Source organism: Rhamphochromis longiceps, linkage group LG3 (genome assembly GCF_057381845.1).
Source record: "Rhamphochromis longiceps isolate RC_006_pf linkage group LG3, R_longiceps_female_GT1.1, whole genome shotgun sequence".
In the NCBI taxonomy this organism is placed as follows: Eukaryota; Metazoa; Chordata; class Actinopteri; order Cichliformes; family Cichlidae; genus Rhamphochromis; species Rhamphochromis longiceps.
In genome coordinates, this window is record NC_140559.1 from 7043470 (window position 1) to 7063713 (window position 20244).

The window sequence follows — 20244 nt, forward strand, 5'->3', positions numbered from 1 at the left end:
TCGGGTGTGTCCTTCGTGGCCCACCATATCCCAGAATTCATAGCGCGGCCCAGCCAAATTTCAGCTGCCAACAATGGCGGCCGCTACTAAGTTTTAAAATTTAACGAGGGAGCACTACTTACTTACAATGAATTCCTTACACTATATAATTTTCCCGTCAGTGTTGGGGAATTCTCAATGGTGCTTGGTGCCATACCCTCAGGGACTTTAATGTTATATAAAAACACTGACAGCTCAATATCTGCCTCAGTCACTCTCCCTGATCCAGCTGAGTCAGCAGTGGGGAAAAATCTGCTTTTCACAGGAACTTGGTAACAGCAATAAGAGAATACGTAGTTTATTCCAAGAAGATATCATGTCTCTCCCATATATAGAATATCTTACTGGAACCGACATGTTCCAGATATCACCTGGAAGACAGTCTGGATGATCCCATAAATATCTAATTGTGAACAAGGTGAAGGAAATCTCATATAAAATTCTTCATAAATGTGACCCAGCCAGTCACTATATGGTAACATTTAAAAGAGACATAAATACTAATTGAACTTTCTGTGGGGATCATCCAGAAACTGTGGCACATCTCTTTTGGTTCCTCTACACAGAGATTCTGGAAGAATTTAGCAGTTTTGTTATTGTCCATATTTTAAGGGAGTTTTCTTTACGATGGAAAATGTTTTATTCTTTTTCTTTAAGTTCTCCAGGAAGAATGATAAATGTTTTTTTATTAAAAATTTGTTAATACTTTTAGCTATTTTATATCCATAAATGTAAGTTCATTAATAAAACACCATATTTCTGCCTTTTTATAAGGATATGAATTATACATACAATCAATTTCAGACTCAACCAACAAAAAGCCTCTCAGAACAATATTTATATGTTGATTTTTTTCGCCTACTCATATCATAATTTTTTTACTCCTGGTTCTGTATGTTCATGTTCTGTTCTTTTGTAAACTTCATCTGTTTGTATGTTGTATACTCATTGTGTTTCAATAAAGTTCGATTTAAAAAAAGGTACGTTCTAAACGAAGCTTCAGACGTCACTGATCACGTGACTCTGGCCAAACGAATCAAGCCTCGACACGGTGCTTCTGAAGCAGCGCGTTGATCTTTCTGACACACGCACCGGAGCGTCAGCTTCAAGCGGACCATCACTACGTCTCACATCTAAAGGTGTCAAGGTAACTGAGTTCAGTCAATCTGGAGTTTTTCCAAGTTTTCTGTTGCTCTCTGTGAGAGAAGAGCGTTAAAGGCGGGGCTCTCCAGAGTCCAGCAAAACAGGAAACCACAGCTGGGTGTGTGTAAGTGTGCAAACCAATAGAATGCATCGTGGTGGGGGGGCATCACGGGCAAGAAAAAAATAAAATAATCGGTCGTACCCATGCTTCCCCGACGTCATGCCAGCGCATATTGGGAAATTCGTAGGCACCGATCGGTTTTCTATCAGCCATTTGCTGGGAGTAAGGGCGCCCTCCGTTTGCGAGGTGCGCCTGCTGCTGGCGGCACAGGGAGGAGAGGGCGGGGCGGCGGGGAGTCTCTGGCTGGCTGGAGCGGCATCTAATAACCAACTCGCAAAACAAAATAAAAACAACACAACAAACAGATATTATGATACAGACTTATAATCTGCACCGATGTTTTTTCTAAATTCTATAAAGTGAGCGCGAGAGCCCTCGGTGCGCCTGCGCGCTGCTGAAGTCAAAGTAAACTTTATTGTCATCTCCGCTATAGACAGTCCAGCATATCCGGTTGTTCAGCTGACGTCACTAGCCGTGTCTGGGTCTAAACTCCGCTGCAGGTCCATATATCAAACGATCACTATGGCATTACTGAGAGTTGAAAAACTGTCTAAAGTCTTTTATCTTTAATAAAATGATCAGCGTTCTGCTCTACCAGGTGTAACAATTGAGTTTAACATCCAGGCATCCATGAAAACGGAATTTATGACATTTAAAGGAGTTACAAGTTAGCAGGGAGTTAGCTCGCTAGCTTCTATCTAAATACAATATAGCATGTCCTGACTGCGGGGTTTTGGAAACAAATTAAAACGTACAGCTCTGCTATCACTTCCAGCATAAATGAAGACAGAAACTAAACAGCAGTGACGTTTGTAGGGTTACTGAAGTTTGGCTAGCTGGTATATAATGATGTGCTACGTGATCGTTAGCGACACAGCTATGTTAGCATAATATAAACAAGCTAACTTTTTTTCCCCACTCGATAAAAGTTATTGTGAGTGTTCTCGGTGGTCAGGAACAAATGTAATCGCATGGCAGGATGCTGTAAAAGGACCAAACTTCAGCCAGGAGAAAATTATTTTTAACTCTGTGGTCAACCCCTGCCCCACTATGCCGCTGCCGTGCTCCACGGTTCTTTGCGAACAATTTTTAAATTATTTTTTAGATAAAGTCTCATCTCTTAAATCTGCTCTTCCTTTAATGACAGGCCCTGCGTTTACCCCTGACTGTTCCTCTTCCTTCTATCAGTTTGAACCCGTTTCACTCCCTACTCTTAAGCGTCTGGTTGAACAACTGAACAATACTAATCTCGTATATGATGTTCTTCCATCTCGTATAGTTAAGGACTGTGTCATGATTCGAGTTTTGAGGAGAAGACAAACGACTGCATGGTCTCAGTAGATGTCAGAATAGTGATTTTATTATACATATGTACATATGGGGAAGATGAGCATCACAAGCCTTTTAGAGCCGATCTCCCCCGAACAAGCATCTCACAAAGCTTTTATTACAATGATGACGTCAAGTCACATGATAAGTATCAGTCAGTTCTCAGAACTCAGGAAGTTCCCCTCACTCCACAAGTTCTCCTTATAAGGCCTCCAGATGTTTCCACTCAGCCCAGCACTCAGAGAAAACCAGTGTGTGTGGTGTGTATATCTATTCGTGTCTATTGTGAAAGTATATCTATCAGAAAACTGTCCTCAGACGACCCTCCTATTCTTACTAAGTGTGTGTGTACACATTCATGTGTTATATAAGAGCGTGCATGTACTTTAAAGGCCTGTGTACGTGCAGAACTACACGCAGGCGGGCCGGGCCCAACAGGACTGGTGGGTCTGAATGGTGTGACTGCACTAAAGTGCAACAACTTTATATAAACAGTCAGTGTGCATTAATATTTGCTCAGAGTAACACAGATGTAATTAAAAGATTATTCTGTCAACCGATTCAACAATGGTAAATGATTAATCAATGATAACTGATTATGAGAATACAAAATAAAATATCTCCTGATCACACTCCTCCTCTTTGGGCTGGCTTGCCAGCCCAACTCACACCAGGATTTATGTCCAAACCAAACAAACACGTTATGACACTTATCAACCCCAACACCTCCGTTGTTTTCCAATTTTCCCACAACCCAGCTGTTCTTTTAGCATCAGACTCGAGTTTCAGCCTGTCACGCTTCAGGCCCCTTTACCACCTCCTCTTGGAGTGAAGAAACGCCCTCGGATTCTTCTTTCTTCGACTTCCGGGGTTAGACCACCCTTCAGTCGCTACACAGATCTGGGGATTATTCTGCCCCACTTTCAAACAAAGATCTGTGTGTTTGTTGTCCGTTGTCACCGCCGTGTCCCCCTTTTTTCCAAAAGCCTCTCGAACCACGTTGGTCTCTGGTGTTCCTAGTTTTCGCCAACCCCTTCCTGGTTATCGCTGTGATTATGGGATCCATCTTCTCAAGGAGCCCCAAGGCCATGACACTTGACCCCAGTTGCTGTGAAGGATCCCCATATCTCCGTGTCCCCATCTGGTGTCTGTTCCCTTCTCTGCAAGAGACAGAAAGCCAACACCTCTCCTGCGCTGGCTCTCCTAACCTAATGTTGTTGACTTTGTTTATTCCAATCCTATGCCATGCTTATGTGTGTAAGCGTGCATGCACTTACCCCTCTGCACGTGAAGTCAATAGCTCCAATATATCAATCCGATCCGTTGTCGGATGAAGCTTTTGACCTTCACAGACTAAGTGCCAGCTCCTTATAAGCACATTTGCAATGTGTGTATAAAAATGAACAACAGACCTCAAACAAATTGGGCATTCTTAATTCTAACTTGAGTGTAGTACTCAGTTTCTGATCATCTAATTATGCTTCTCACTCGTTCCCTAAATTGTCTAGAAACCTTTAATTCTGCCATACCTAAATTATTAAAACACAAACCAAATCATAGGCCCCCTATATAGCTTCTACCTTTATGAGCACACTTCAATAATGAGCAACAACCTGCAATCTGTACCAAAAATCTTCATGGTCACACCTGCAATTAAAGATCAAATGCACTTTATACCTGTTTTAATTCTTCCTTATATAGAACCTCCTCAGTTTCAGGTTAGTTGCGATTAGTCTCAATTAATCGTTCTAGTTGTATTTTGCAATTCAGCTAAAAAGCAAACCTGTTAAAGTAAACAGCTTATTTACAACCACCTGCAAATCATAAGAGTAATAAAAGATTCAGCACAACAGACAAGTATCATGTTCAGGTTTCTCCAATCATTAAATCACTATTATTGCCGCAATTTGCTTTATTCACCCTTTGGGCAATGTTACTCCAAGAGAGAGAGAGAGAGAGCCCCTAATGGCCAGTTAGTGGGCTCTAGGTTAAACTGTCCCCAAATTTGTTATTTGTTATTATTACTTATTTTCATGTCACTTGTCTGTTTTCTACTGCACCCTTCTCACCAAAGCAAAGCAAACATTAGCAGTACATTGACCGTAGTCAGCCATCCACATCCCATAGGTGCTATAAAAACATTTCCTGTAAAAGAATCACAGTTTTCAAGACAGGGTGTGTCTCCCCCAACACTCTCACCAGAATACAGTGTAATAGCATCACCAACTCCTAACCCATAAACACCGTTTCTTCACACATCCGCCCAGAAATCCTGTAATAGGAAAACATTAAAAACTGTAACCCTGTAGGGAAGAAAATGTAAATGGTAACGCTGCGCAGTTACCTCTGTAAACAACACAAGACACAAAAATGGCATTTACAGGTTCACTCATCCTCGAATATTTTGTCATCCTTCTACTCCTGTAAAAAGAAACACACATAAATTCATCCACCCTTTTATCCTATCTAGGTGGAGGTGGTTAACCTTGAGTCATGGTCAAGTCTCGTCATCTTTTACCAGTCAGTCCGTTTGTTTCTATTTCCAGTCTTTCATCCATTCATCCATTCATCCATTTCTTTCTTTCTTTGCTGATAGTGAGACCTGTCGTCGCATTTAGTTTCCACACTCAGCAAAATGACGCCATCTCAAAAAGAAAACAAGAACTTGAGTTTGGATTACCTCGCTGAATCCTTTTTTAGACAGGGACTCTCATTTCTAATTGTCCCCACAAGTGTTTCCTCCAGAACCCATTTCAATGCGGAGAAACTCACTTACAACAATTTTCTCGCCGACGTGTAATGCTTGTAATTTCCGATGTGCAGATCTGCTTAAAGAAAAGATTCACAAACAAAAATCAGTGCACTGTTCAAAATATAAAACAAAATAAAATGAAAAATAACAAAAACAAAATGCAGACGCCCGGGTCTTAGGACTTGTCACTGAATATTCCTCCCATCAATAAAAATACCCACCTAAACCTACACAGAGTCAAATCAACACCACCTCAACCTTTTCCTATTCCTAAACCTATATGTTTTGCATTCGTGAAACAAAATAGAACCGTTTCCATATTAAATAATTTGAGCTCTTGAAATGTTTTAATTCTCTTAATTCTGCCAGTTTATTTCAACACTTATTCAATGACTTTTATTCAACTGCTACTTGGTCACTCAAATTTTACCTGTTCAAATTGCCTAGGGTTCAACAAAGTCTAGATCCCCGTTATCATGAATCTTGAACGGTGTACGATGATTTGCTTACAGTAATTTAGAATCATCACTTAACCTAGCTCTACTACTGGCACTGCGTGACTTTTCTCACACTGGAAACCAGAATTTAGTACAGAACTTTAATACCTCAGGCAATCGTGTTCAAGGGCTGCCCCCCCTTTCTCTTCTTCTTTGTCCGTGTGTTCCTCCTTTTATTAAATCTCCATCACAATGATGTGGCGCTCTGAAATAAGACTCACACTGTTAATCCATCGTTTTCACTCTGCACCACTGCTCAGGCTGTTTTCTTTTCTTTTTTAGTGTACAGTAAACAATTAAGTCGAGGCCTTAAGCCCCAGATATCTCGCACAGGCATCGTTTTCATAACCAAACCGCTCCGGACTCTGCTCCCCAGACCACACAAATGCCCTCTGGGCTTATTATTATAGCAAATTCTGTATTTGACGTTGTCGTGTGCAGCATTGAGCCTTTGTCAGTAAAGCATTCTTCATTGCAGCAGCTGGAGCATTATGTGTCACTTCTTAGTGAATTAAATCAACATTTTGATTTTGGTGCATGGGTATGTATCAGTTTTCACTCCCTCAACGAGTGCATAAGTGTTCATGTGTGTGTTTCTCTTCATTCTAAGTCGGCGCATGCAGAAGTGTGTGTTTGTGGGTTGGTGTATGTTTGTGTTCATCACCTTCCTGTTCTGTAGTTTAGGTAAACCAGCGGCCTGAAGCATGCCCTGGGGTCCTCCCCTCCTCTTTGGGTCTGTTTTCATCCGTTGTTGCAGCTGCCTGCATCTTCTCCTTGTAACTTGACCCTTTTGCTTCTGTAGCTCTTTCAGGGTTTACTCCTGCTGTTGGAGCTTTGCGTCAAGTCTGACGACCTCCTGCTCCAGCAAGCTTCCGCCTGATTTCAAGTCCTGTACTTGAAACTCCACATCTGACTGATGAGTTCCATTAGCAGCCAGCTCCTCCGGAGCCATGCTCAGTTTCTGCTCTGATGCCTTAAGCTCTTACTGAGGGCAAAAACCTCAGAGTCTTTTCCTTCCACGTCAGATCAGAGTCTATTTATGTTGTCTTTCCTTTGCTCCACGGCCTTCTGCAGCTCTTCTGTTCGGCTCTTCTCAGAGGTCAGCATTCTTCTGCTCACCCTCCCTTTTTCTCCGGGCTTAATGCGCGTCTCGTCACAGCTCTGTCAGCTGACGCAGTCTGGGAATTTCCCCCGTGTAGTGAAACGGGCTTTAGGTTTAGTGCACTCCGTCTCTGCTGCATGAGATCGCTTTTTTGCAGCACTGTTGACATCCTCAAGTTGTTGTTGTGAGTCCAGCTGCTGTGGCCTTCAGGGGTCAAAGGGTCAAAGATGGTCGCGGAGAGGGCAACGATGGTAGAGGGGAGGGTAGGAGTCCAGGTCAGCTTCGGCTTTCAGAAAAAACAAAAACAAAACAAAACAGGCGAACAGGAAAATGATGTTGTGTTGGCTGTGTTGTGTTAGCTGTGTTATCCAGAGAGGCGAGAAACAACGAGGTCTCCTTTCCCCCCTCTTTTGTTTTTTCTCACCACATAATCAACTCATAACCCCCCCAGTTGACAGGACAACACAGATACGTGTTAAAATTCTTAGATCCTGTTTAGAAACCTAAAAAGGAATTTTCTCCCATTCAGTAGTCATTTGTCTTAAACAATCAACAAAAACATATCCCAATTCGACTCTTTTAACCACTAAATTTGTCGTATCCTCACTTAATCATCAGACCAGTGTCTTTGTCTTTTCACGTCAAGTTGTTGTCTTGCAACCCAGAGAGTTTATTTGTCAGTAATGTATAAACTATATCATTTACAAACAGGTGTATGTTAAGTGTCGCTACTCTAATCTTGCATGTACGTGCACATGTATGTAAGCTGTTTCTTCATTGCATGTATGGGTGCGTCTGTATATAGAATGGAATAGAATAGAATTCCACTTTATTGTCATTGCACATGCACAGGTACAGGGCAACGAAATGCAGTGTATGGGTTAATTTAACTTCTTCTCAAATGAGGCATTTCTCTAACACGCACATGTGTCTGTTCCTCACACTTCTCATACCTTCCTCTGGTTGTGTGTGGTTTTATTTGCTTCAGTCATTTACCAGGAACATCTTTTCCTTTTCTCCATGTCTTCCGCCAGAGGTTAACACTGGTGAGATTCAGGGACACAGCACCCAGAGCAGTTCAGCGAGAAAAACCTGCCTAAAACTATATTCTCTCTTTTTTTTTTTTTTTTTTCCCTGGAGGGGTGGGGACAACTCTGGTGTCCAGCCGTGAATTTTAGCCAAAGCTTGGCCTGTCTTCTGCTGCCGTACTCAGGTTTCCAGGTTAAGAAAAAACACCTGTATGAAGACACTAAACATACATTTAGTATTTGTATAAACATAACTGCCTAAATTATTGAACTCTTGAGGAGGGTGGATTTCAGAATCAGAATCAGAATCAGAAACTTTATAGTCATTGTCATGAGACCAACGAAATTAAGAATGGTCCCCGATCATTGCATCATCCCTAGCACTATCAAAATATAAACAAAACAATAAAATTCAATAAATAAAATAGATAGAATACTTAACATACTAAGTATTCCCACAGTCATGCTTCAGACCGTGCATAGATTAACACAAGAGTGGCATGGTGGACATTTTTGTAGTATTCAGATGTGTTATTGCAGTTGGATAACAGCTGTGTTTGAGTCTATTAGTCCTTGCTCTGATTGCCCTGTACCGTCTGCCTTAGGGCAACAGTTCGAACAGGGAGTGGCCAGGATGTGAGGTGTCTTTTATGATGTTTTGGGCCTTTTTAAAACACAAACTTCTATGCACCCATTTAAACATGCGAAGGCAGCACAAATTCACACTCATACCCCTACAGCAAAGCTTTAACATAACCACAATGCAACTCCTCCCTTAAACGGGAGAAATCACCCTGAATCAACCAACTCTATATAAAACGTCAAACAAAGATAAACCACAAACATTTCTACACTTCTGTGTCTTCCACGCAGCACAATAGGCAGAAAAACACCAATTACTCACAGTCTATTGAATTTATACTTAACATCACAACAAAAGAAAAACCTGCTCTTTTCACAACTCTCACAGCTAAAGTCGCCAACTCCAAAACCACAGAATTAAATCAATATAGTCAAAACTCTTACCCAGAGCCTCTGAAATAATAAAAAATCACCAAATACTCGGTTACTCTTTTCACTCGCTCCTTCCCACTCCCTTCTTCCTCATACAGCATACACGCTCGCTCCCGCGGACCCGCTCGGCCCCGCGGGCTCACTCGGCCCCCACCTTTTTTCTCTCACAGAGACAGAGAGAGACCCTTTTCCTTTTTTTTTTTTTTTTCTCCAGCACACATACACACACAGAATCCCAACTGAGAGAAAGAGGGAGAGAAGAGAAAAGATTTTTACTAGAGATGAAGTCTTTAGCCGGAGTTTCAGATCTAACAGATTTATACAACTTATTTACACACACCGGTAATTTATAATCTATATACACATGGGCCCGCATAGACGTCATATGCCACAAGAGGTTACACCTAACTTTTTGACTAATTTAAAAGCACCTATAGCCCAGGCCTAGCCTTGCTGGTCAATACACGCCTCGGGAACGCCCTCCCGATAGCGCTCGAATTCCTAAGAAAACACCATATGCCAGAACAACTTTATCTCACTTCTCTATTTCTCTGCTGGTGTTCCTAAATTTTTGACTAATTTAAAAGCATCTTTCAGCCCAGAGCCCGGCTCTTGCTGATCAATTACCGTTTCAAGTACGCCGCCTTGAAGAACGGTCAAATTACTAAATTCTAATTACTTTTAAAACTACTTCCCCGCCAGGAAAACACGGAGCTCCACCGGCCACGTGACACATCACAGTTCACGCTTTTGGCTTTACTTAAAGCTCAGTGTGCCCAACGTTTAGATAGGATGCAGCCAGGTCTAACCTTCTTAATCAATCAATGCAGTAGAAGGCAATCACTCCTAGATTACCTGGCCAATTAACCGGGAGTCCCAAGTCCCCAGCGGGAGGCCAAAACCGGGCAAAAGCCTAACCACGCGTCCGCGGTCAGGTGTCAGCGCCACCTGCTGAACAAACTGCATTCTTAGAGAGCCTAGCTTCTCAGTCCTAAACGAATTTACTTTTTTAAAAGCCTCACGGTGAGCTCTCAGCCCCCCCGTTTAATTATCTGAAGCCCGAGACCGTCTCTGCTACCCTATTAAAACCAAATTATCCCTACACTACCGATTGACTGGCTGGCATTCCCAGTCAACCCACATTTGACCTCTTAAACCGTATCTATTTGTTTCCACACACCTTAAACCGTATTAACTTAAACACATAACTTCTTAACTCAAAATGCGCTTCCCACAATAAACAGCAATACATTTACTCAGTTCACTATTCCCTGCCTTTAACACTAATTACCCCAGGATCACCACGGACAGAACAGAAGCTCCACTGAGTGAACATTTAATTTAGCGCTCAATTTCCAATTCGGCACCTTTGGAGATCCATCAACAGGCGGTGCTTACCTCTCATATTTCGGGGCCCATCACTCAGTGTAGCTCCTGGCCGTCCGTCTGACACCACTAGACCGTCAGCCAGGCTCCATTAGTCTCCCCCCAAACCGGGTTTCGGCACCAGAAATGTCATGATTCGAGTTTTGAGGAGAAGACAAACGACTGCATGGTCTCAGTAGATGTCAGAATAGTGATTTTATTATACATATGTACATATGGGGAAGATGAGCATCACAAGCCTTTTAGAGCCGATCTCCCCCGAACAAGCATCTCACAAAGCTTTTATTACAATGATGACGTCAAGTCACATGATAAGTATCAGTCAGTTCTCAGAACTCAGGAAGTTCCCCTCACTCCACAAGTTCTCCTTATAAGGCCTCCAGATGTTTCCACTCAGCCCAGCACTCAGAGAAAACCAGTGTGTGTGGTGTGTATATCTATTCGTGTCTATTGTGAAAGTATATCTATCAGAAAACTGTCCTCAGACGACCCTCCTATTCTTACTAAGTGTGTGTGTACACATTCATGTGTTATATAAGAGCGTGCATGTACTTTAAAGGCCTGTGTACGTGCAGAACTACACGCAGGCGGGCCGGGCCCAACAGGACTGGTGGGTCTGAATGGTGTGACTGCACTAAAGTGCAACAACTTTATATAAACAGTCAGTGTGCGTTAATATTTGCTCAGAGTAACACAGATGTAATTAAAAGATTATTCTGTCAACCGATTCAACAATGGTAAATGATTAATCAATGATAACTGATTATGAGAATACAAAATAAAATATCTCCTGATCACAACTGTTTTAGTGCAATTGGACCTAGTATATTGTCCCTTTTGAACTCTTCTTTGCTCTCTGGTTGCGTACCATCAGCCTTTAAACATGCTATAATTCAGCCTCTTCTTAAAAAAAGGAACCTCGATTATAATGATTATGCGAACTATAGGCCGATTTCCAAGCTTCCGTTCTTGGCCAAAATTCTTGAGAAGATAGTGTTGCTTCAACTCCAGGCCTACCTGGATGAGAATAGCATTAATGATAAATTCCAATCGGCCTTCAAACCACATCATAGCACTGAGTCAGCGCTGCTCCGAGTTCTCAATGACCTTCTACTAATGGCTGACAATGGACGCTCCTCGGTCCTAGTGCTATTGGATTTATCGTCGGCTTTCGATATGGTTGATCATAAAATCCTATTGGCGAGACTTGAGCACACTGTAGGCATCAAGGGTGTTTCCTTGGATTGGTTTAAATCATACTTCTCCAATTGGCTCTCCTCGGTTCACTTGGCCACTTCCTCTTCCTCCGCTGTACCTGTCTGTTGTGGTGTCCCTCGGGGATCTGTGTTAGGCCCTACTCTGTTCTCATTGTACATGCTTCCATTAAGCGCTATCTTTGAGAAATATCACATCGCTTTTCATTATTATGCTGATGGCATTCAGATCTACTTTGAGTTAAATGATGACCTAGCTTTGTCCTTGAATAGTTTTCGAGAGTGCATGTGTGAGGTCAGGCAATGGCTCCTGGCAAATACTCTTATCCTTAATGATAAGAAAACTGAAATTGTGGTCTTTGGCAGTGACGTCCTTCGTGCCAAACTTCGTGATGCTTTTGGTTTTCTCACTAACTCCTTTTCCGACACTGTTAGGAATTTGGGCGTGTTACTTGACAGCTCATTTAAACTTGATAGACAAGTGTCTGCTGTTGTTAGATCGAGTTTATACCAACTCTGCCTTATTTCTAAGGCCAGGCAGTATATCCCGCATAAAGACCTGGAAAAACTCATCCATGCCTTTGTAACTTCGAGGCTGGATTACTGCAATTCACTCTATTTTGGACTCCACTCTGCCCTCCTCCATAGATTACAGACAGTCCAAAATGCTGCTGCACGCATTCTAACCAAAACTAAGAAGTTTGCCCACATTACTCCCGTCCTAGCTGATTTGCACTGGTTGCCTGTGAAATACCGTATCCAATTTAAAATTCTGCTGTTTACTTTTAAAATCACTAATAACACAGCACCGAGCTATCTTAAGGAACTCTTAAGCTTATATGTTCCTGCTAGGGCTTTAAGATCATCCTCACAGTTACTGTTGGTGCAGCCTAGATCTCGGCTGAAGTCTAGAGGTGATCGAGCGTTTGCCCTGGCCGCACCAGAGTTGTGGAACAACCTTCCCATTGGCATTCGGGCGTCTGACTCTATTCAATCTTTTAAATCACGGCTTAAAACGTATTTGTTTAATCTTGCGTTTTCTACCGGTTAAATGCTGGCCTTGTCTGCAGTGATTTATTTTACTAATTTTCCTATCTTGCTTTTTATTTGTGCTGTGTATGTCTTATCCCCATTGTGTGTTGATGGCACAGTTATATTGTGCTGTAGCTATGTGCTATAGTTATATTTTTTCTATTGGTGGCTTTTTCCTGTGAACATAATTCTACACTTTTATTTTTATGACTCTGATTATACTTGTGTTAATTTGTTTTATGTTAAGCACTTTGGCATGCCGTTGGTTTTTAAATGTGCTCTATAAATAAAGATTGTTGTTGTTGTTGTCCTGTAAGCACAGTCTGCCTGTGTCTTTTCTCTGCAAATGAACATTTTCAGCCAATATAGGTAATACATCAACATGGCTGCCGTGGCTAAGTTAGGAATATTTATAATGTCATTTCCAAAACTTGCATATGATCTGCAATTTGTAGCAGATCTACTGACTGTCACAGAGCAGCTGGAGCAGTCTCAAATGCAGGTCAGTCCACTGCTGCCCCCTGTGGCCAAGTGCCATAGCTACTGCTGGATGAACTCGTGACACATCTGCACCTGTTTCTATGAACACATTGAGTCTGAGTGGCTGCACTTACACTGGTGCATTCAAACATATTGAAAGATGCCAGCAATGTGGATTGTCAAGACTCAAACCAATCCACATTGCTGGCGTTGCATCTTTCAATGCCAGCAATGGCAGGTATCAGTGCTCAAACCTTTTGTGTTTGTTTCCAACAAGTTGCCCACCTCGGGAAACAAAAATGTGTTCTTTTACTTGTCAGATGAACATATGAGACACTTTGACTCTTCAGTGCAGTGTGGAGCCTAACAAAGATCTGTTTTGTGTCCCAGCTGATCAGCAGGAGGAGGAGAGTCTGACGGAGCAGCAGAGGAACATTTTCAGCTACTTGGACTCAGCTCAGCCACTACAGAGGAAACAATGAGCTCAACACAGAAGGTGACAGACAGAGCAGGACCATATGACCAAAGATATTTATCACCATATACATTTGAACATTTGCCATAACGATGTAGCTGACGATAGAATTGACACCAGACAAAATACTTTACAGCTGCACAACTTTATTAAAAAGCCATCAATGTATTTTCACTGAAACAAGCAGCTGTTGTTTATGTGCATTAAAGTTATATAAAAATGTAACAGTGCAAATGCAAATTCCTCGCTGACAGTTTAACCAAAAGGCGTTTCCAGTGGAAACTGGCCGACACATCCTGAGCATAACCATGTATAATATCCACTAAACTTCAGAAGAGGTTATACAGTCGTGGCCAAAAGGTTTGAGAATTGCATAAATATTGGAACCTGGAGAAGTTGCTGCTTAAGTTTTTATAATAGCATTTTGCCTGCACTCCAGAATGTTATGAGGAGTGATCAGATGAACTGCATCGTCCTTCTTTGCCATGAAAACGAACTTAATCCCCAAAAAGCCTTACCACTGCATTTCATTGCTGTCATCAAAGGACCTGCTGAGACCATTTCAGTGATCGTCTTCTTAACTCAGGTGAGAATGTTGGCGAGCACGAGGCTGGAGATCATCATGGCTGTATCCCGATTCAGGTTCTGCAGCTTTAAAGTCCTCAAGGGCCGCGTACTCAAAGACCGCTAAGGCCGAAGTGCGAGGCTCGTAGGCTCGTGAAATGGGACGTCTAGCCTCCGTCGCGCTGCCCAGGTTGCCTAGCAACCATGATACTAACAGCTGGAAACGTTTCATACAGCTTTGTTTGACAGAAATGAAGGAGAACATATTTAGTTCATTTGTTTCTACATGAGCTCTGTGTGATTTGATGAGTATCTGAGGCTGAGACCACAGGACTGTGAAACATGATTGTTGGGCTTCATTTCTGTGCTGAACAGTCGTTTAAGATTAGCTGTAAATAACAATTAGCTGATGTTGTTCATGAGACTAAAGTCATCTCACTGTGGTAATGTAAATATAATATGGCCAATATTATAGTTATTATATTAATCACTTCACTCACAGACAAGTATCTGTGACAGTGTGTATACAGATGTATCATATATAAGAGACAAATATTGTTCATTTAATATGTTGGTACTAAATTTGGCTCAATGCTTACATATATGTGTAAAAAGCAAATGTAGGAGCTGTGATAACTGTGTCTAATAGAATGAAGAGTAGACTGATATATGAAATATTCCTTTATTGTGTGAGAAAATCAGACCATGTCATAACTGCTTTAAGTCACACAGAATAGATATCAGAGCCTTAAACAGGCTGACTTCTGCTAAATGGGTCAAACTGGGCAGAAAGTCTACAAACACATAACATCCTTATAGAATATGATGTAACACTATAGATCAACTTACCTCAGAATATATTAAATTCAATTTTATTTATAAGGTTATAGGTTTTATAGGTTTTATGGAGATGCCATCCTTGTGTTTTAGTGGCAAATAAAGTTGGCAGTCATTGGCATAACAATGAAATGAGATCCCATGCCTTCTAAGGATAGAACCCAGAGGCAATAGGTACAGTGAAAAGAGCAGTGGCCCTAAAATTGAGCCCTGTGGGACGCCGCATGACAGAGGAGCAGAAGACGACTCGTAACCGAGAAGGCTGACAGAGAAATATTATTATTATTATTATTGATTGCTTATATTTGAACAATTGTGAAACCTCACTGTGGATGTAAGAGTGAAATTATGTGGATATTTTGAATCCACTTTATTGTGTAATATTTTATGTGAGTATTTGACGGAAGACGAGGAACATCTGTTGTGGAAGCTAACAGGTTTAGAATAAACAAACATAGGATTTATTATCACTGAATAATTCTGTATAAAACTATACAAATTATAGAAATATGTAATAGGAAACAACAAAATAATCTAAATTCTAAAACTGTGTGTGTGTGTGTGTGTGTGTGTGTGTGTGTGTGTGTGTGTGTGTGTGTGTGTGTGTGTGTGTGTACGTACAATCAGGAGGGATGGGCATGATTTTAGTGTTTGAACAGTCATGAATTATCTTTAACAGCAGGTTGGATGTAATGTGTTAGAACTACCAGCAGGTGGGGATAAGAGACCTTTAAGGTGTTTGGTGCCACGCTCCACCTTCAGGTTTAAAACTAGTGTTAATGGAGTTTGAAGGTTGAGTTTGTTCCACGACTGCATTTCACTCACTGCCTCTGTTTGTATCTCTGTCACTGCAGGACCAACATGGAGCCAGAAGTCAGCGCTCTCAGGAGGCCGACAAACCTCACAGAAGAAAGGGAGAGAAAAAACACACCTGTGACGAGTGTGGGAAGGGTTTTACTGTGAGGGCTAAACTAAAACGGCATCAGGTCATCCACACTGGAGAGAGACCGTTCAGCTGTGACTTGTGTGGAAAGTCTTTTTCCTTGAAGGGTCACCTAAAAACACACCAACTCATCCACAGTGGAGTTAAAGCGTACAGCTGTGACGAGTGTGGCAGAGCTTTTACTCGCAGTAGCCACTTACAGAGTCATCTAGTTACCCACTCTGGAATTAAGGCATACAGCTGTGACATCTGTGGAAAAACCTTCAGCCGGAGAGAGAGCCGAAATATACACCTACGCATTCACACCAGACATGATGTGTACTGCCGTGAACAGTGTGGCAAAGAGTTTACAACAGACGCACACTTACAACAACACATATTTACCCACACTGAGGAGAGACCTTATCAATGTGACCTGTGTGAGAATCTCCACGTCACCTGAGACAACACCAACAGATCCACACCAGAAAGAGACTCTACAAGTGCAGCTACTGTGAGGTATGTATTTATATTGTTATCTTGTCATTTTAGCCTGACTGTTTGGAACAACTCTGCTCATTAAACTGTGTTAGCATGTTAGCAATTCTACTGCATGGAAAAGCAGCTCTGAGTGATTATTCAGATTTTCCTTTCAGTTATGATTTTAGTATTACTGTAGTATTATGGTGGTAGTATTGTAGTTATTGCAGCCCAGTAAACTGAGTGTGTTAACTGAAACAGTCAAATGTAGTTGGACGTCTGCAGAGATGCTCTTTATTTCAGGCGACGTTCAGGATACAAATGTTGAAGGACTGACTTACACTGTCTTTGTGTCTTTGTTTAGAAGCAGAGCGACACAGATGGATCCAGTTCTCAACCCTGTCATCACTGTGGTGGTGGGAAAGACTTTCATTGTGACCTCTGTGGAAAAACTTTCAGTCGGCAAAATACCCTAAAACTACATCAACGTAAACACACTGGAGACAAACTGAAATACTGCAAAGAATGTGGGAGAAGCTTCAAATCAAATCAAATCACAAATCAAATCACTTTTTATTGTCACATCACATGTGCAGGCACACTGGCACAGCACATGCGAGTGAAATTCTTGTGTGCGAGCCCCACAAGCAACAGAGATGTGCAAACACAACAACACAAACGAGCAAAATACAAGAATGGCCAACCTGAAAATAATAAATATATGTACAATATATAATAGTGTATGCATTTCTGGATGTGTATACTAAATATTTTCCTACGTGTGTGTGTGTGTGTGTGTGTGTGTGTGTGTGTGTGTGTGTGTGTGTGTATACACATTTTTACAAATTAAATAGTAAAAAAATAAAATAAAATAATAATAATAATAATAATAATAAAATATATAAAATATACAGAGTTGAATATGTGCAAAACAAGTGGCATTTATATACAGTGTGGAGTGCATAATGTTGAAGTTCCAGTAGTGAAGCTGAGGTGTCTATGACGTGTTCAGCAGTCTGATGGCCTGATGGAAAAAGCTGTCTCTCAGTCTGCTGGTACGGGACCAGATGCTGCAGAACCTCCTTCCTGATGGAAGCAGTCTGAACAGTTTATGGCTGGGGTGACTGGAGTCCTTGATGATCCTCCCCGCTTTCCTCAGGCACCGCTTCCTGTAGATGTCTTGGAGGGAGGGAAGCTCACCTCCAATTATCCGTTCAGAGCACCGCACTACTCGCTGGAGAGCTTTGCAGTTGTAGGCGGTGCTGTTGCCATACCAGGTGGTGATGCATCCAGTGAGGATGCTCTCAATGGCACAGCGATAGAAGGTCCTGAGGATGCGGGGGCTCATGCCGAATCTTTTCAGTCCCCTGAGAAAGAAGAGGCGCTGCTGCGCCTTCTTCACTGTTTTGTTTGTGTGTACTGACCACGTAAGATCCTCAGCCAGGTGTACACCAAGGAACCGGAAGCTGCTCACTCTCTCCACAGCAGCGCCGTTCACCACATCACATCGCTTAAAACAACATGAACTGATTCACAGTGGGGTTAAAAAGCACCTCTGTGATCAGTGTGGGTCATCATTCACCACTGCAGGTCAGCTTAAATCACACAAACGAGTCCACACAGGAGAGAAACCACACAAGTGCAGACACTGTGAGAGAAGCTTCTCACAGTCAGGTCATCGTAACATTCATGAACGTGCACACATGGAAGGAAACTACAGCTGTGACCAGTGTGACAAGAGCTTCAGGAATCTCAGTTCATACTCCAAACACAAACGATCCCACGTTACTAATAAACTGTTTCACTGTTACCAATGTGCCCAAACATTCACCTCATTGTCTGCTCTGTGCAAACATCAGCGCGATCACTCAGGGCTGAAATCACTCCCATCACTGGATCACAGTGAATCTGAAGACACAGAAAGATCCTCTGGTTTCTGTGTCAGACTCAAAAAGCTTGAGATCAGGCTCCACAGAGTTCAGATAGAATCATTTAAACTTGTGTTGAACTGAACTGGTTGCTGGGATGAACTTCTACATAATACAGATCTACATGGGATCTTCTTTTCTGTGTTTTACTGAGTCAGTTTTGTCCTTTTTTCTCTGTCCTGGTTTTGCTCGTCTGTAAATGATTGAAACTCAGTCAAATAGTTCATTGTTCTCCAGCAAAACGTTTTGGAAACTCATGTTTAACCTTTAAAACTCTGACATGTTTTAGCACACAAGGCTTCATCGGGGAGTTCACTCATGATTGGACCATGAGAACAAAGGTTTTTAGTTCTTTCAAAGAGAGTCTTGGAGATGTTTGATGTTTCTGTTTTTCTGAAACCACCTGAAAGAAAAACTATTTTTCTTGCTTTATGTAGTGTGGAAGTTTTTAATGTTTCTTCATCTGTGATGTTCTTGAATGTGTTCACGTGAAGATGGTACAAATAAACTGTCCTTTCAGCTTTAGCTCCTAATTTATTCATTATTTATGGATGTAGCACAGCAGCCGTCTCTTGATTAACACATGGAGGGCTCGGGATCTGATGGTGTCGTCTCCCTAATTTGCCCACTCAGTAAATCTCACTCATGGCCAAGAAATTGAAATAAACCTTGTTTCCCTGCTGGATAGTGATCCACTGTAACTCTGCTCCTCCTTCCTGTTTAGGATTTCTGTGGCTGAAGTAAAATTCCCTCCATCCATCACTTATCCCAGCTAACCCAAAGTGAAATAAAGTTTTGCTGGTCTTAAAAAAGCATTACAATAATGGGCATTACCAATGCAAACTGAATGATACAGAAGATGAAAGAAGAGACTTTGATCAGTTAATAAAGCTCATGATCTGGATTCATTGTGGCTGCTACACAGATACTTCTGGGTCACTTCTCTCAGTTAGGAACCTTCCTCACCAAACTGACTGTTGGACCACACCCCTGGTTTCATGAGAAATTGTTTCAGCCATGATTTCTCTTCCTGTATTTCAGAGTAAAGACTGAAGTGACAAATGGAAGCATGTTTAAAAAACACAATGTGAGAGAGACGTTGAGGTCCTTAGAAGTTACCCTGGGTTTTTCTGTCACCCTGCTAGATGTTACACACCTTGTTATTGGACTGATTTCTACTGCTGGACTACTCCTGCGGAGAGTAACAATACTCTTACTAATTAGCTCCCTTTCACAGCTTTGGGGATATTTATTTTTGTGTTTGCAGCGCTGTGAGCCAGAACAGTGAGAGAAAAATCTGCAACAGTGACGAGCCGAATGCTTACGTGAATCGCAGCAGCTGCACATGTGCTACGCTGAATTAGAGGATATCTTTGCTCTGGATTTCTATTTCTACTTTTTCGTTTCTATATGATTCTTCTTGCATCTAAACAAAGATGATTCAATTTGCTAAATGTTCATGCTCAGGTGTAAATGAGACGTAATATTTGCTCTTGGTTTGGTTCTCCTGTACAGAACCTTGCAGTACAACAGAAACCTAAAAACATTATTTGTAGTTGTTATTCTTAGTTGTTCTGCTGCCTAAATACCACAGGGTCTGATTATGAAGTTATTGAGCTGCACATACGTTACGACCTGCTTAAGTTCGAGGTCACAGCGTCTGTAGAGCAGCTGGAACATAATGAAGTCTACAAGGTTAAAGTTTTCTCTTCAGTTATTGTTCTTTCTGCTGCTTGGTTTGATGGATCTGAGAGCTTTTGTTTTTATTATTGTTATTATAATTATCATTAATATTTTACTCTCTAGAAGCTTTAAAATAGTGTTTGTGTTTGAAAAAATTGATTTAAGAATTGAACAGAAACATCTGTCCTTCTGAAAATGGCCCAAAGGCACGGAGACAA

The 20244-nt window shown here is 41.6% G+C and overlaps 1 protein-coding gene and 1 long non-coding RNA gene across 2 annotated transcripts; one reads left to right on the plus strand and one right to left on the minus strand.

Moving 5' to 3' along the window:
* Positions 1–1038: 1038 nt before the first annotated feature.
* Positions 1039–18868, plus strand: LOC146672699 (uncharacterized). The gene is made up of 5 exons (XM_085387894.1): positions 1039–1186; positions 13528–13633; positions 14052–14198; positions 15868–16454; positions 16780–18868. Exons 2-4 carry the CDS (start codon positions 13616–13618, stop codon positions 16396–16398), a joined length of 696 nt encoding a protein of 231 aa, XP_085244020.1. The 5' UTR covers positions 1039–1186; positions 13528–13615; the 3' UTR covers positions 16399–16454; positions 16780–18868.
* LOC146672700 (uncharacterized) lies at positions 8091–11197 on the minus strand. Its single transcript, XR_014908366.1, has 2 exons — positions 9032–11197; positions 8091–8994 (listed from the first exon to the last, which is right to left on the minus strand). It is a non-coding gene; the product is annotated as an uncharacterized LOC146672700 (long non-coding RNA).
* Positions 18869–20244: the final 1376 nt, after the last annotated feature.